Raw genomic sequence first — 15,415 nt, forward strand, 5'->3', positions numbered from 1 at the left:
ACCAATGTTTATGGATAAAGTTTTGACAAATCTCTAAAAAGTTCTTAAGATGTATAAAAGAGAAATTGACAAGCATTGATTTTGGCAAGCAACCAAATACACACCTATGTTTTTTGCCTTAACTTTGGCAAGCCTTGATTTTGGCACGCCTAAGTTTTGGCTTGCCATGATTTTGGTTGGGCAAAAATTGGTAGCCAACTAATCAGGCCCTATATAGTTCAAAGGAAAACAGTGTTTATCCCCTTCGAAATCACTTGATTATTCTTTAGCTTTCCTATACTCGCAAAAAAAAAATCTTTAGCTTCCCCCTAACACATGTATTCCCGGTTATAAATTACAGGACCGTTTAGTTTTTGTCATACACTAAGGTTCTTTAATTTTTGACAAATTTTATAAAAGTTACACCAACATTTATTAATTTTTTTTTTACAAAATATATGTTTTTGACAGGTGCATTTATCTAGATTTGTAGATGTTAATATGTTTTTTTCTTAAAACTTACACCCTCCGTCCCTATATATAAGTCGTTTTGGCTCTTAACCATGTGTAGCAATAATTATCTGCACCTGGACATACTCTATGTGCAGAAGCATTGAAGATTGAGTGAATCTAGATATTTACCTTGCTCCTAGAACGACACACGTAGGGGAACAGAGGGAATAGTTAAAGTGAATTTTAATATATAGTTTGGAACAAAGAAAAGAACACGGCGTCTACTAATTTAGCTTTCGGTAATGCTAAATTTACGTCAACGGCGGAGCAATTCATAATGTACGAAATAGGGGATGAGTCAGCTTTTTTCTGAAACTGGGCTCAAGGGCCTCTTAATTGATTGAAGGCTCAACAGAAGTGTGAGCCAACAAAATTTGTACAAAGACAGGGACCGGACACTTCCAGACCTCCGACGTCTCTATACTCCAACTCAAGACTAAACTAGCTATCTGGTACGTAGATGAGTTACAGACTCTGGTGTTCTAAAAAAAAAGTTACAGACTCTGAAAATATGAAAACAGTCAAAATGTAGAAAATTTCCCCGAATCAGTGAACGAATATCCTGAAACAGGATCCTAGCCTTAGCCTTGTTTAGTTCCTTCCTAAAGTTTAGTTCCTATCACTATCGTATATTTGACACATGCATGGAGTATTAAATATATACTAAAAAATAACTAATTGTACAGATTGTGACTACTTTTACGAGACAAATTTTTTAAGCCTAATTAGTCCATGATTTGAAAATGTGGTGATACAGTAGAGCTACAGTACACATGGGCTTAATGGTGGATTAATTAGGCTTGATAGATTCGTCTCGCGAATCCTGAGGACTTCTGTAATTTGTTTTATTATTACTATCCGAACACTCTCATATGATACTCTCATATGACATCCCTAAACTTTAGCCCCTGAATTTAAACATCACCGACTCTAAGAATCCCGCGCGCCACCACTGCTTTGATCGCCCTCCCTCCAACAGGCAATTGTCTCTGCCATAAGAGCATCGTGCACATCTATCAGCTTGCTGTTAACTTCTGGTTATTCAAGAATGCACTAGAGCTAATCAGCAAGTCGAACTAGTCGGCTACCTGAGCACTGAGCTGTTGGAGACTCGGATCAATCGGTGACAAAGGTTAGTCAGACCAGTGGCATGAGTCGGTCGGCGATAGGCTCAACAGTCAGATATCGATCGGCGATGGACTCGGACCAAGTTGAGCAGAATCATCCAAGCCCAGTGACTATAAATACTTGGATATTTTTGAGTGTTAATAACAAGCAGGTTGTTCGCTTGGTTTCAGTCAGCCCAAACCAACCAGCCAACAGTGTTTTCCTCTAAAAAAAATCAGCACCAGCCAGCCCAAACCAGCATCAGCACCGACCAGCGAACAGACGATCCCAGTATATTCTAGAAGACGAGAGTTGAATACTGAAAATTCTGGATACTGAAAATTCTCAGACAGATGTGACCTGTCACAAGTTTTAAATATTTACAGATGTTTTCAGTATCCAACTCTCGTCTTGTGGACTTGTGAGGTCTCAGGGGCCGAGATAGCTACCGTTACCTGTTTTGTCGTTGAAATGTTGGGCTGCACAAGTTGGACAGCGACTTGGGGTCTGTTTAATTGCTTCGTGGTGAGAATTAATTTGTCTTGCCCAGGAAACAGATGTAGAGCAACTTCAAGAAACATTGTATCCCACCCAGGTATCATCAAAATTGAGAAAAAAGATACTCCAACAGACTCAGTAACAGCTTCGGTAAAATAGCGAGCTGGCTATCCCGTTCATTTCTCATGCCCTCGTGCCCTCCTTTTTCCCTACCTCCACTCGGTTGACAAGGGACACAATTAAATTTTGCTGCACCGTTCATCATTCATGTGCCAATCAAAAGCAATCAAGTGCGGCACAGGTGATCGCTCCTTGCTCGTATCATCCACGTCTAGACATCTGGTGATGAAAAACACAACACAAATGACTTGTGTTGCTTTCAGGCCCGACACACAATTTGAAGCCTACAAAAAGTGACAGATCCAACCAAAATTGATTGAATTAGTGATGACGTGGTGACTTTAAAAAATAATAAAGGGTTTGATTTAGAGAGTTTGTTGCGGATCGTATCTATTTTAAGAGTCTATATTATTTTAGAGAGCTAGTTTAGAGAGCTAAATTTCTATTAGCTCTTGGAGTTGCTCTAAGCGGTCCATTTTACTCTACATGTGGCCTCTGTTTCCATGGCCAGGTACACAAGCAAACAGGACCTTGCAACATGATCAACGTTGACGCAGCACCAAATTCACCTCTAAAACTCTAGAGAAAAAGTCGATGAAGGTGGATAAAAAATTACTCATTCAAAGACAAAAAAAAGTCCATGAATGAGTGTAAAATTGAAAAAAACACTTGATTTCAAATCTTTTGTCAAGTTTTCATAAATTTTAAACTTTTTGTTAAATATTCATCAAACCCTCTTAAACTTTCTCTTAAATCTTCACTTTCCCAATAAAAAACTTCATTCTTTATTTAATTTGAAAAATTCAGTGAAGTTAGATTATATACTACTCTCTATTTTTAAATTGTAAATCATTTTAGTTTTGTCCTAAATTAAATTGTCTAACTTGACCAAATTTATAATAATATATATTAGCATCTAAATCATCGAATAAAATACACTATCAAAATATATTTCATGGTGTATATATCCAATAAATCTTGTACGATGTTGTAGATGTTTATATTTTTTTTCATAAATATGGTAAAAATAGAGAAGTTTTATTTAGAACAAAGCTAAAACAACTCGCAATTTTGAAGGAAGTAGCTTTATTCAGCCGTATAATACTTTATGATAAAAATAATGAACGCTACCTCAATTATCTTCTAAGGCTAAAACTCATCTTAGGCCTCAATTAGTTGACATGGGTTTTTTTAGATAATGAATATTTTTTTTAGCTTAGCATCAAAGATTAGGGATTGATCAGATATAACGTTTTTGTGCTTTGTACTCCAGATATGAGAAAGAAATAAAGAGTCTGTTCTTTCTTATTTTTGTCTTGATATTGTGCTCTATATGTGTGTGCGCATGTACTGATTGATAAAACGATTTCTCAACACATGCATTCTTAAATTCCCGGTTAATAGTTGCATATATTTTTTTAAAATAAACTATAACTTTAGGTCAGTCTTAGTGAAGAGTTTCGTGATGTCGTTTTCAAAATGTCATGTCATATAGAATAAAATGAAACAAGGATGAAACAATCACTTCCAATGAAAAGTTTTGTTTTATGATTTCTTAGACATTTAATTTCATGACTTACAGAGAGTTGGTAACCGTGTCTAAGAGATTTTCATCACTTTTTCTCTTTGTAATTAAAAATATTGCCACATCATTAAAAATACTTATGTGGTATCTTATTAAATACAAATGAATTCTGATGAAATTCCGCCGAGACTGAAAGCTACTAATAATTGTGTTTAGCTAATAATAAAAAACAATAACTAGTTTGTACGTGCGAAACTAGTTTAGTTTCCCTTGTTTGTTCGTGCGAGAAAGCGCGGGAAACTAATTCGGTGCGCGCGAAACAAATCGATGTTCGATCCCCATTTCTTCCTCCCCGCCACTTCGCGCATGTGGCACCCACACACCGCTATACTTGGCAGTGACTAGAAAGTCCTCGTCTCCTTCAACACCCCCCATTTCTTCCTCCCCGCCACTTCGCCGCTTCTCCCCAGTCCTTCGAAATCCCAATCCATTCCTTCCTGGAAGTCAGAAACCAATAAAAAACAGTTGGCTTGTGATTGTTTGCGCAAACTGATGGGGATCCCCAACCTTCTCCGCTTCCTGAAGCCGTTCATCGAGCCTGTGCACATCAAGAAGTACGCCGGCAAACGGGTAAATAGATCCCCATTTCGTTTTTCACCCTGCAGTTCCCCTTACCTTTTCATCTTTCTTGATTTCTTGTCACTTTGTGTTGTGTCGGCAGGTCGGCATCGATGCGTACTCCTGGCTTCACAAAGGAGGTTCGATTCCATTGTAGTGCCGCAATGTATTGAGTATGATTGATAGGGATTCCTGGGCAGATTTCTTAACATTTTTTTTCTTCTGTTCTGTTTATGGCATTGCAGCCTATTCTTGCAGTATGGAGTTATGTATGGACCCTAAAAGCGCCGCAGCCAGGCGATACATCAGCTACTTCATGCACCACATCAACCTCCTACGGCATTACAAGGTTATTCCCGTCGTCGTCTTTGACGGGGGCAGCATGCCTTGCAAGGCGGCCACTGATAACGAGCGGCAGAGGTACAGTGATTGATGACATTTGTACTAAAATCACAGTTTAAAGCTTCGTTTGTGTTTGTAGATCTGTGATTTGAATCATTATTTATGTTCGATGCCCACGATTGGTACTGATTTGTCATGATTTTGGGATTATTTAATTTTTTTAGCATACATAAGGCATTTCTATTTGTCAGTATGTATGAGGTATTGGATTTTCACTCTTGTTTTAAGGCCATACTGAAGCTAATATTTCTTCACTACCAATTATTGCTATGCATATGGTCATAGTTCATCAGCAATTGGATAGTTGTACAAGATTGCACTGCTGTTATAATTTTTTGGCAGTTTCTTAAGATGCAACGATAACAAGGATAATATGCAATTCGTAATACCTAAGCTTTAAGCACCTACATTAAAGTCTTATGGTTATTTTCATTCAGGAAGAGGGAACTCAGTTTAAACATGGCGAAAGAAAAGCTTGAGCAAAGAAATACAGCTGCTGCCATTGACTTTTTCCGGGTATCCATCTACTTTTCTTTCTTGCAGTTTTTGCCACAGCAGAAAATCTCTGCAATCTTTTCACTTATTAAGATGTTTGCTGTCATTTTGATAAAGACATACATTAGGTGCTAAAAAGTTGTTCCTACATTCACTTCTAATTTTTATTTGGGCATTGCCATGCACCATGCTCTCTAATAACACGCCTGGTTTTCTCGAATTCTCGATTCAGTTTGTTTGTTAATCAAATTCAGAGGTAAAATCTCAAATCCTCTTTGGTCTTTGCTTACACAACTTTAAGATCCTGGGTTCGCCACTGCCTGTAACTGGGAACTGCATACAAACCTTTAATACTGAAATACAGTACAAAAAAGGGCATCTCCACACAATAAGAACTGTGTCCATGGTTGGCTGATATCATATTGTGTTACATCATTACCTGAGCAAGAACCTGCAGTAGTTTCAGATGTTGATTTCTGGATTGTACTGACAGAAGGGAGCAACAGAACCTGCAAACTGGATCTCATATACAGATTTTGCAGAGGATTCTCCACGTGTGTTCCACTTCCAATTCAAGACTTTTTATCACCTCGATGTGATGCTCTTGAAAATTAATAAAATCTTCCTTTGTAAAAAAAAAACTATTTTTGTACTATATGGATGTGGCGCCAAAAATTTGTCACTTGATTTTCTATTATTCGAAATAATTATTGTTTGATATTTCCTAACTAAAGTGTAATTCTTGCGATGCTGCTAGAATCTCATGGCTTGATGGTTTTCTTTGGTCTCATGATATAGAGTTAGTACTAACTTAGTAGGGCACTTGGCAAGCAACATGCAAGTCGTAGTCCGAATAAAGAGGATTGCTGCAATCCTTGATTATGATGAGTAGGAGAAGGATGTGAATATGACTATCTGTGACACTGATCTATGTTCATTTGCAGAAAGCTGTGCACATTACTCCATTGATGGCTTATCGTCTAGTTCAGGTACTTCATTGAAAGTAATTCCATATAGGCATTTTTCTACCTTGTATAGCAAAATCTAATGTTTATTCTCCAGATTTTACAGTCAGAAAATGTAGAATTTGTGGTTGCTCCATATGAAGCTGATGCACAGTTGGCATATCTAACTACTATTGATGCTGATCAAGGGGCCATATCTGCCGTAGTTACAGAAGATAGCGACTTGATAGCCTATTGTTGCCCAGCTGTGAGATAATCACTTTCTCTTCACATCCTCTTCATTTTCTTTTTATTTAATATGTAACAGATACCAAATTTTAGATTATATTTAAAATGGATCGGTTTGGGAATGGTGAAGAATTCACAATGGAGAGAACTCTGAAGACAGAGAAAGATGGTCTTTCCTTCCAGGATTTTGATAAAAAACTTTTTACAGGTAAAGTCATGCTCATGGTTATATCTTGTAGACTTGAACTAAGCATGGACTTGTATGTTTTCAATGTTTTCTACTGTTAAAGATGCATTTCTTCTCACGGTTTGGCATGTCATTATGTCAAAGGTGTCGGCATTCTTTCACCACAGGTTTATTGATGTGTTACACTACACTATTGTTAGTTCTGTTACTGAGTGATACCAACTTGTTTTGCTAGATAAGTTGTTGCATCTTTTGTTGTATTGTTTTTTCTGTGCAGTTTGGCTGACCATTTTCAATATCTTTTCAGTTTCCCCCCTACAGGATCTATGCTACCAAAATACTAGTATTTGCTTTATATGTATCACGAAAATTCTATTGCTAGAAAAGAATTCTTAATCTATTATCATTACCCAAATTGCAATATAATTGAATGCAAATGGCAGGAGCTCTTCCTATCAATTAAGAGGGGGAGTTTTATATACAAGGAAAGAGAGCCAAACAAGCATGCCTGAACCGGCAAGGGCGCCCAAATTGCAATATAAACATGTTCAAAGAGAGGGAAACTGCAGAGAATGCCATAAAAGGCTGTGTAACTGTGTTGCACATGTACTTTCTTAACACTGCTGACATTTTGCATTCCATTTGGACAGGCATGTGTGTTCTTGCTGGATGTGACTTTCTTCCCTCAATTTCGGGCATTGGTACAAAAAGAGCATATTCTCTCATCTCAAAATACAAAGACATAAATCGTGTAAGAATGATTACTCTCTTGTTGTGCTATTGAGAAAGTGAAACCTAATTTTTATTCTGTTGATATTTTGGCATAAACTTCATTAGTAACTCAAATATTCCATTTTTATGAGTGTCTAAACACTTTGCAGAGTAAGATACTAACATTTTGAAGCAGACATCTAGTTTGCTAGAAATGACACTAGTACACCATGAAAAAATATACATCTATTTCAATAGAGTGTTTGTGGAACTATTTTGTAATTTTGTATTTCAATGCTTTGGATTGACACTAACATAAAGTTACTGCATAAAATAACTTTAACTCTTTTAACTGTGTTAGTCATATTTTCTGTAACTGTCGCAATATACTGCTTGACCTTGAGCATCTGAGTCCAATTTTCAGTGGAAAAATGACAAATAATATGCAGCAGTTGCATTTTCATAATATATATATATACTTATTTTAACATAGCTGTTGAGATTTTCAGTTTGGCACCAGTTACATATGTTACACAGGTTCACTCCATAATTAAACCAGTCTCTTTTATGCTGAGTAATCTGCACTCTCCAGTGATGAATGTTGTTCTCTGGTACAATCTGCCTCACTAATCTAAGCATTGCCAGGTCATATCAAACTTAAAGCTTGACAAGCGGTACTCTGTTCCAGATGATTATGCTGATTCCTTGTGGAAAACTCTTGCGGTGTTTGATCATGCTAGAATGTAAGATTGAGTTTATGTTACTTTGTGCATTGTGAAAAGAAACTGATAAGCCACTTTCTTTCAATGTCCCAGATATGATGTCAAAAGCAAGTCACTGAAACATTTGAAACCTTTGAATGATCAGTGTATTTCTTACTTGGATGGTGATTTGGATATTCTAGGACCGTATCCTAAAGTTTTCATTTATTTTCATGAGCATGGGGGCATCTGTATAAAATGTTTGTTGCTGACTACACATCTGCATCCATTAGCATCAATACAGGAGCGAAGTCTTTTGTACAGCTTTATGCTTTTATTGAATAAAATCCTACAGTGGGGGCTTCCCTTGCTGTTCTTTTCGTTCCAAAAAAAAAATAAAAAATACAGGGGCAAAGTTTCTGTGCTACCAGTTTTCATACATCCATTGATGGTTCCTTCAGTACATGGCTCAACTATATAGAAAAACTAGGAGTAAATCATAACTTCTAATAAGATAGGACACAAGTTGCCACTTACTGAGTTCACACGGTTGCTGCTGCTGCTGCTGCTCTCTCTCTCTCTCTCTCTCTCTAAATTGCACTTACCCTGTTCCTGATTTTGCATTATATTAAGCAGTGGTCAAATAGGCACCTGTCATAATAGCAAATATATATAGTGACTTGATATTGCTTGCTGCCTACATAGCAATTATGTTAATCAGTCTTCCATAGGTTTATTTATTTTCTGAAGTCACCAGTGCGAATCCCTTAATCATCTAAAGATCATTATCACCATCAATTGCAAGAGGGATTGCAGAGGGCCGTTTGAATCCTGTTACCATGGAAGCATTTGATCAGTACTCCAGAACCATTAATCCTATTGAGTTTATTGATACCTCGGCATTTGACGCTGCTAATGAGTGTGGTTCTCAGGAAGTTTTGACACAAAGTTGTATTACAATTGTTTCATCCCAGGAATGCAAAGAAAATATGATAGGTGAGTGCTCTTGGACCAGCTCAACATTATTTTACACGTTTAACCTATTGTAATGCTTTCTTTATTGCACAATAATGTAATCTGATTTCTTTGGAAGGTAAAAATTGATGATTATCCCTCTGTTCTACAAAACTCAGCAAATATCATACTATTTTTTATTTTACCATATAACTTTTGCAGTTAATGAGATTTCTAGTGGAAAGAAGTGCAAGAAAGGTGTTCTGGCCCTAGGCAATTTTTTTTTTTTTTTTTTTGAAGACTTCACCGGAGGGGGGAGAGCCCCACCTGAATGATTTTCCATAGATTCCGGCAAGCCGGTAAATGGAGGGTGCCAGGCGCCTAGAGTTTACATGGTCTTAATCGTACAGGGCATTAATTCATGACAAATAAATTACACCAGTGATCAGCAATGGAACGGTCTTGGAAACGAAGGCGGCTGCTCCATAGGCGACATGTTTCCTTGCAGCTGTACAGGAGGCGGCTTAGACAGGGTTGCTAATGGCGAAAGACGACGTCGTGGCGATGGTTCCAAATCTGCCAGCAACACAGTAGTATCATCATCGGGAAGTGCTTAGCTGGGATATGTGGTGGCCGTGGCATCTCCCATAGGTGAGTTGGCTCCGGAAGGTTGACCCCAGTCCAGCCAATATGATTCCAGAAAGCCGAAGGAACCAGACAGCGAAAGATGAGGTGATCGGCAGTCTCTGCCGCATTACCACAAAGTTGGCAAATGTCGTCGTCGAGGACATGCTTGAGGTGGAGGTTGTAACGGCACTGTATGCGGTTGTTTACCAATAACCAGCCGAAAAAACGTACCCTGGGGGGCGCTCGGTTTCTCCAAATGAAGCTAGAGAAATTGCACGGGGAGCCCATGGTCTTGGATGCCAGATACACGGCTGAAGCATGGAGAGTTCCCAGCTGGATTCTTGTGCAGAAGCAGCCCCGTCGAGTGGAAGATAACGAAGTAGGGCCAGGAAACATCCCTGAAAACAACCCATTCAAAAAGAGGAAATTGCCCACCAATCAAGTTCAAGAAATGGATCCAACTGAGTTACTAATTGATCTACAGAATGAAGAATCATACTTGCCTTGCTCATCATTGTCACAAGAGAGTAGCCACACAATCAATAGTACAAAATTATTGAGTATAGGCCATGATTACAACAATGGACAAAATCTGTTGATGAATGAAGTGCCGGTTGCAATTTGCTCATCATTGACACGGCATAGTGCCAAATCAATGCCAAAGAAGATAGCTTCCACGAGGCAAAAAATTCTAAACAAGTCCAATGACAAGACAAACAAAAAGGTAAATGGAGGCAGTGGAATATTGAAATTTTTCACGCGGCTGTAATTCTGTTCATCCAGCTTTTTATGTTTTCCATTTCAGTTGCTCAGGAATGAATGGATTGATAAAGCCTTTCCATTTGTCTTGCCATAATAGGCAAAAGTTTTGGTTTAATTTGAAATGTCATTTTATTTAGGGGCTCTGTATTTGTACCCTTGTTTTGTACCACAGACGACGACGACAAACCAGAGCAGCCTCGCTCCTCGCTCTTCGGCGGCAGCAACTGCAGCAGCGCCGGCGTCACGGCCGCCGTCGGGTCCATGAACAGCTGGTACGTGTTTGCGGCAGCCACCAAAGCCGGCAGCGCGAGGCTGAGGTCCAGCGACGGGGCCGACGGCGCCGCAACCGCCACCGTCACCGCGGCCAGCGACTCCTGCGGCGGCAGCAGGGGGCACGAGGACGACGACGACGACAACGATGACTCGTACACCACGGCGCTCGCGCTCGCCGCTGGAGCCTCCGCTAGCGCCATCGGCTCCGGGGCGGCGGGGTAGTTGGTGGTATCGCCGGGCCTGCGGAGCCTGCGCGCGGCGGCGTCGTACGCCCACGCCACCTGCTCGGGCGTGTCAAAGGTGCCCAGCCACAAGCGAGCCTTCCGCACGGGGTCCCGGATCTCCGTCGCGTACCGGCCCCACGACCGCTTCCGAAAGCCGTGGCCGGCGAGGAGGCCGCGCGCTCGCACTACACACGAATGCCGCGGCCTGCCGCCTTGCAGCCCGGCCGTGCGCCCGCCTACCCTGCAGCCCAACCGGGCGTCAAGGCGCTGTCGCCGGAGACCCGCCGCCGCGAGCCGCCACCGCCTGCTCCCGGCCCCGAACCCCGGAGCAGCAGTCGTGCGCCGCATGCCCGCTCCGCGCCGCCGCACGCTCGCACCGCCGACAAGCACCGCGCCGCCCGCTCCCTCCGATGTGTTTTGGAGGAGTCGAGGAACAGCCTGGAAGGGATAAGGGGCAGCGTAGGCATTTGGTCTTTTCTTTTCAGGTTTAGAATTTTTTTAATTCATTTATTCACTGGGGATCAGGCGGACATTCAAAGTAGGGGTAGACGGAGAGTTCAGTTCAAAATAACAAGGGCAAAAACACAAAGTTGAAAAAACAGGGGTAAAATCACAATTGAAGTCCTGGACAAGGGCAAGAACACCATTTTCCCTTTTATTTATACAATGACGGGTTACCACATTTCAATTGGAGATACACATCAGTGAATGATGTGTCTATAATTTTGTTCTAAAATGACATCCATTTACATGAATGCTAGTTCAGGACTCTTGGAAAAACTGGTGCTCATGGTACTACATCAATGCATATAATATGTAGACTAATAAATAACAGTTGTCAAATAATTTTTAGTAGGCATTAACTGAATATTGGCATAATGGGACAACCTGAATTTTTGTAACTACAGGGGAACATGCGTGTGAACAAAATATTACTGAACACCGCATTGAATAAAGGAATCCTGTTGTAATAGCTTGCCAACTTTTATTTACCAAACATTGTACAAAATTGTGGCCTTTTGCTGGTGGACTTTGAGAAGCACCCTCCTTTTAACAGCTAGATTGTTTTGGCATATAACCTGGATTTTGCAGAGTTCACTGATTTTATGTTTGCGTTTTGAAAGTTCCCAATCTGGGTTGAATGGGAGCCGCAAATTTCTTTCGAAACTTTTCAACCACGGTCCCAAACTCATCGCGAAACACGTAAACCAAACACCGTGATGCCCACGACCCAAATGATTGGGTGGATGCTTCCTAGAACACAGCGGGACACCACAAAGCCAACACAACAGATGAAAAACGAATCGGAGCTCAAACGGACAAACCGTGGAAGAAATAGCACGCTAGCAACTCACACTGGACCTGTCCGGGAACTGCATTGGATACGTCCGGTAAGCACAACCTTAGAAAACCTGATGAACTAAGCACAGTCAGCAAATACCGGACACATCCGGTATGCTGAACAGCACAGAGCGACTTTGGGAGAAAAATCGAAAATCCCTAGGAAATGGTGTCCAAAAATTATGAAATTTTAACCACAGCTTCTAGACACCTTGTGGTAGGTTTCCACCAAATTTCAGCTGCAAACTTGAAAGTTTGACCTACCGGACACGTCTGTCATTCATACCAGACGTGTTTGGTATTTTCGAGCAGTTCTCGGGAAAAATCGATTCAACATCCAAAACTCGATCAAATCAACTCGAAATGACTTGAAACTTTGCAGAGAGGATCACCACAGAGTTGATAGGCTACTTCTAGAAGGCCATCGCCCAAGACAACGCCAATCAACGGAAAAACAAGAAAATGCGACGAACCCTAGTTTTTCACCCCTAGAACTTGATTCGCCCTGATCTATGAACTCGTGAGGAATTAGATGAAATCCTTCAGTGGAGGGGATCAACTCACGTCCTAGTTCATCTTAGATAAAAAAGAACGAGTCAAAATGCTCTCAAAATGATGAATTGAGCCCAGAAAGAAAGGGGGAAAAAACAAGAACGCGAAGAACACGAACGTGAATGGCAAAAGCACCTCACAAATCGAATCCCGAAGGACACGAGGAGGTTAGGGCCTCCATTCCCAACCAAAATCACAGGTTCAATTACACCGGGACACTAGTTCATCGGTGGACCTCTTGAGAAGAACCTAGAGAGGGGGAAAACCTAAGGAGATGAAATGAAATGGCAAGAGGTGAGGGAGATTGGGGATCCCTCATCCTTATTTATCAGGGCTATTACACAATCTCAAACATGCCTCTAGATATTTTGAGTCGAACCACTTAACTTGAGGGCATTATGGTCCAACTCGAGATAGTCTTCATCCGACGGCCATCGCGCCCTTCATGAGATAGCTTCGCCTCGACGCGAACTCCTCGATGCCGCCACGTGCTGTGCGTTCCTCTTCGGAACCTCCGCCCGGGTTTTGAGGCCCAAACCCGAAAACCATCCACCCAGTGGTTTTGAGGCTCAACCCACCAAACCACCCGCGAGTAGCGTACTCCATACACGTCCCCCGCAACTTGACGCATGTCACCTTCGTCATCGACCGCCCAACTGCCAAGTCTTCCAGAGCCTCCGCTCGACTTGCACGTCCGCCGTCTTGACTCGGTCAACACGGTCACTCACATGTACACTTGCGCTTGTTGATATCCCCAGATGTCAGCCACCGTGGCTGGTCACCCGGCCTCCTTGTCCCTCAGTCCAAGCCTCATGTCCGTCCTTCACCGCTCCCAGTCCATCGGCACGGCATGTCCCTACTTGACCTTCACCTCGCCGTCGACCACCGCCTCTGAGCTCCACACCTACGAACCATAAGCCAAGAGACATATTGCGCAACCCAACTCACGGCATGGTTAGTTCACAAACTCAACCCAAGACGTGAATCACGTTGACAATCACTCATCACAAATCCGAACCACAAGGGCACATATCAACCTTATGTTCGCAATCTCCCCCTTGATGAGTGCATTGTTAACACCAACAAATGACAACAGAGAGAAAACGCAAAAGAAAAAGAAGAGAAAAACAAAGAACTCACCCAAATGACCAAAAGCCAAAGAAAAGAAAAAAACGGGTCATTTGAAATGAGCAAAGAGCATAGCTTGGTCTCCAAAGATATGGGCAACGGCTCGACGCAACCAAGCAAAACATAGCTAGCCCTCAAGAAGAGGCAAAAGGCTCAACACCACTAGCAAAGCTCAAAACGCCTGAAAAACGGCTAGACCCTCCAGAAGAGTCAAAGGCTCAACACATCTAGCAAAAGCAATTCGAATGCAACTCCCCCTGAATTGATGCAATCCCACAGATGAATGCATGCACTCAATAGGATTAGTGTATAAACTCTCTCCTCGGAGTTGTGTGATCTATCTCTCCCCCTTATTGACACATGCACATGTCAAGCCCTAAAAAGCTGTCACCCCCCTCAAAATATGCTATGAATGCAAGGAATGCAGAAATGCAGAAGCTTTAGGAGTATAGCAATCAGATTGAAAAGATGCTCTAACTGGTGTTGTTATGTGTGTGTAGCAACAAATACAAGTGCTAGCAAATGCTCAAACTAATCAAGTGAGACGAAATATGACACTTAAGCAATTTTGATCAAGTTTAAGCAATTCAAGAAGGGGTTCACCACTGAAAGTAGCACATAGCTGGTATAAGCAGGAAATCAACCTAGTGCTAACAAGTGTATACAAGGTGAACTACCCCAAGCAGCGATCACACATCATGTCAAAGATGAACCTAAGACTTGTGTTTTCATCAAATTTTAATTTTATCGGAGTATGCAGCTTAACACAAGACTTTAGTCAAAACATGTGTGTGCAAGAGGTTATCTGTACCTGTCAGACCTAACTTAGCAACCATGCCAAGCCTATGTCATAGACAATCAAAAGCTTAAGACAATGGTTTCGGCATCCACTACAAGGCTCAAGTTCATCCAAATGTGCAATTGGAAGCCGTCTTGATACCTTGACGTAGGACAGTATAGACTCATCTTGATCTTTTCTCATCACTTAGCTTGTTTTTCAAGTTTTAGCACAAAAATCTCCAAGTTGTCCAAGCAAGTGAGTAACTCAAAGCATGAGATGTAGCAACCTAGCATATAAGTGATAGCATCGGGGATCTCAACAAGTCCTACACATGCTAGTGCCAATCCTAGCGGTGAACACATTTCAAGTTTCAATAGTGTTTAATCATGTTCACAATTTAAAAATAGCTTAGCTCATAACATGCATCAATTGATCAAAAAAGCCTATGCCATAAGCACCATTATGTACAAACAAAACATCCCAAATAGAGCATAATTTCAATCTAATCACTATAGTCATGAAGCTCAAAATGCACTATAATACATGATGAAATGAAATACAAAATGCAATATGATACAAAGTGTTTACACCAAAATTTAGGAAGAAGAATGCGAGGAACTCAAAGCTTCTAGGATTGTGTCATCAAGGAATCGATTAGATGTAAATCGGTATCAGCTGATTTAGATGCGATGTCAGAATTGGCTATTTTACAGATGACATCAGC

The 15,415-nt window shown here is 41.0% G+C and overlaps 2 protein-coding genes across 2 annotated transcripts; one reads left to right on the forward strand and one right to left on the reverse strand.

Moving 5' to 3' along the window:
- The first annotated feature begins 3,971 nt into the window (after positions 1-3,971).
- On the forward strand, positions 3,972-9,956 carry LOC136508808 (exonuclease 1-like). The gene is made up of 12 exons (XM_066503585.1): positions 3,972-4,372; positions 4,464-4,500; positions 4,606-4,780; positions 5,200-5,278; positions 6,202-6,246; positions 6,320-6,469; positions 6,544-6,658; positions 7,288-7,388; positions 7,994-8,091; positions 8,164-8,256; positions 8,831-9,045; positions 9,226-9,956. The coding sequence occupies exons 1-12, from the start codon at positions 4,295-4,297 to the stop codon at positions 9,336-9,338; spliced, it is 1,299 nt and encodes a 432-aa protein (XP_066359682.1). The 5' UTR covers positions 3,972-4,294; the 3' UTR covers positions 9,339-9,956.
- LOC136507456 (uncharacterized) lies at positions 9,528-11,512 on the reverse strand. The gene is made up of 3 exons (XM_066502173.1): positions 10,560-11,512; positions 9,862-10,028; positions 9,528-9,579 (listed from the first exon to the last, which is right to left on the reverse strand). The coding sequence occupies exons 1-3, from the start codon at positions 11,235-11,237 to the stop codon at positions 9,528-9,530; spliced, it is 897 nt and encodes a 298-aa protein (XP_066358270.1). The 5' UTR covers positions 11,238-11,512.
- Positions 11,513-15,415: the final 3,903 nt, after the last annotated feature.

This window comes from Miscanthus floridulus, chromosome 15 (assembly GCF_019320115.1).
Source record: "Miscanthus floridulus cultivar M001 chromosome 15, ASM1932011v1, whole genome shotgun sequence".
Classification (NCBI taxonomy): Eukaryota; Viridiplantae; Streptophyta; class Magnoliopsida; order Poales; family Poaceae; genus Miscanthus; species Miscanthus floridulus.

Bases quoted from the DNA above. Each gene is read 5' to 3' on its own strand.
- LOC136508808 (XM_066503585.1), top strand. From the start codon at position 4,295: ATGGGGATCCCCAACCTTCTCCGCTTCCTGAAGCCGTTCATCGAGCCT. The intron at 4,781-5,199 runs GTACAGTGATTG...ATTTTCATTCAG, and splicing joins ACTGATAACGAGCGGCAGAG to GAAGAGGGAACTCAGTTTAA. The intron at 6,247-6,319 runs GTACTTCATTGA...TTTATTCTCCAG, and splicing joins TGGCTTATCGTCTAGTTCAG to ATTTTACAGTCAGAAAATGT.
- LOC136507456 (XM_066502173.1), bottom strand. From the start codon at position 11,237: ATGCGGCGCACGACTGCTGCTCCGGGGTTCGGGGCCGGGAGCAGGCGG. The intron at 10,029-10,559 runs GTACAAAACAAG...GGTTGTTTTCAG, and splicing joins GTTTGTCGTCGTCGTCTGTG to GGATGTTTCCTGGCCCTACT. The intron at 9,580-9,861 runs GTACGTTTTTTC...TGTTGCTGGCAG, and splicing joins GAAACCGAGCGCCCCCCAGG to ATTTGGAACCATCGCCACGA.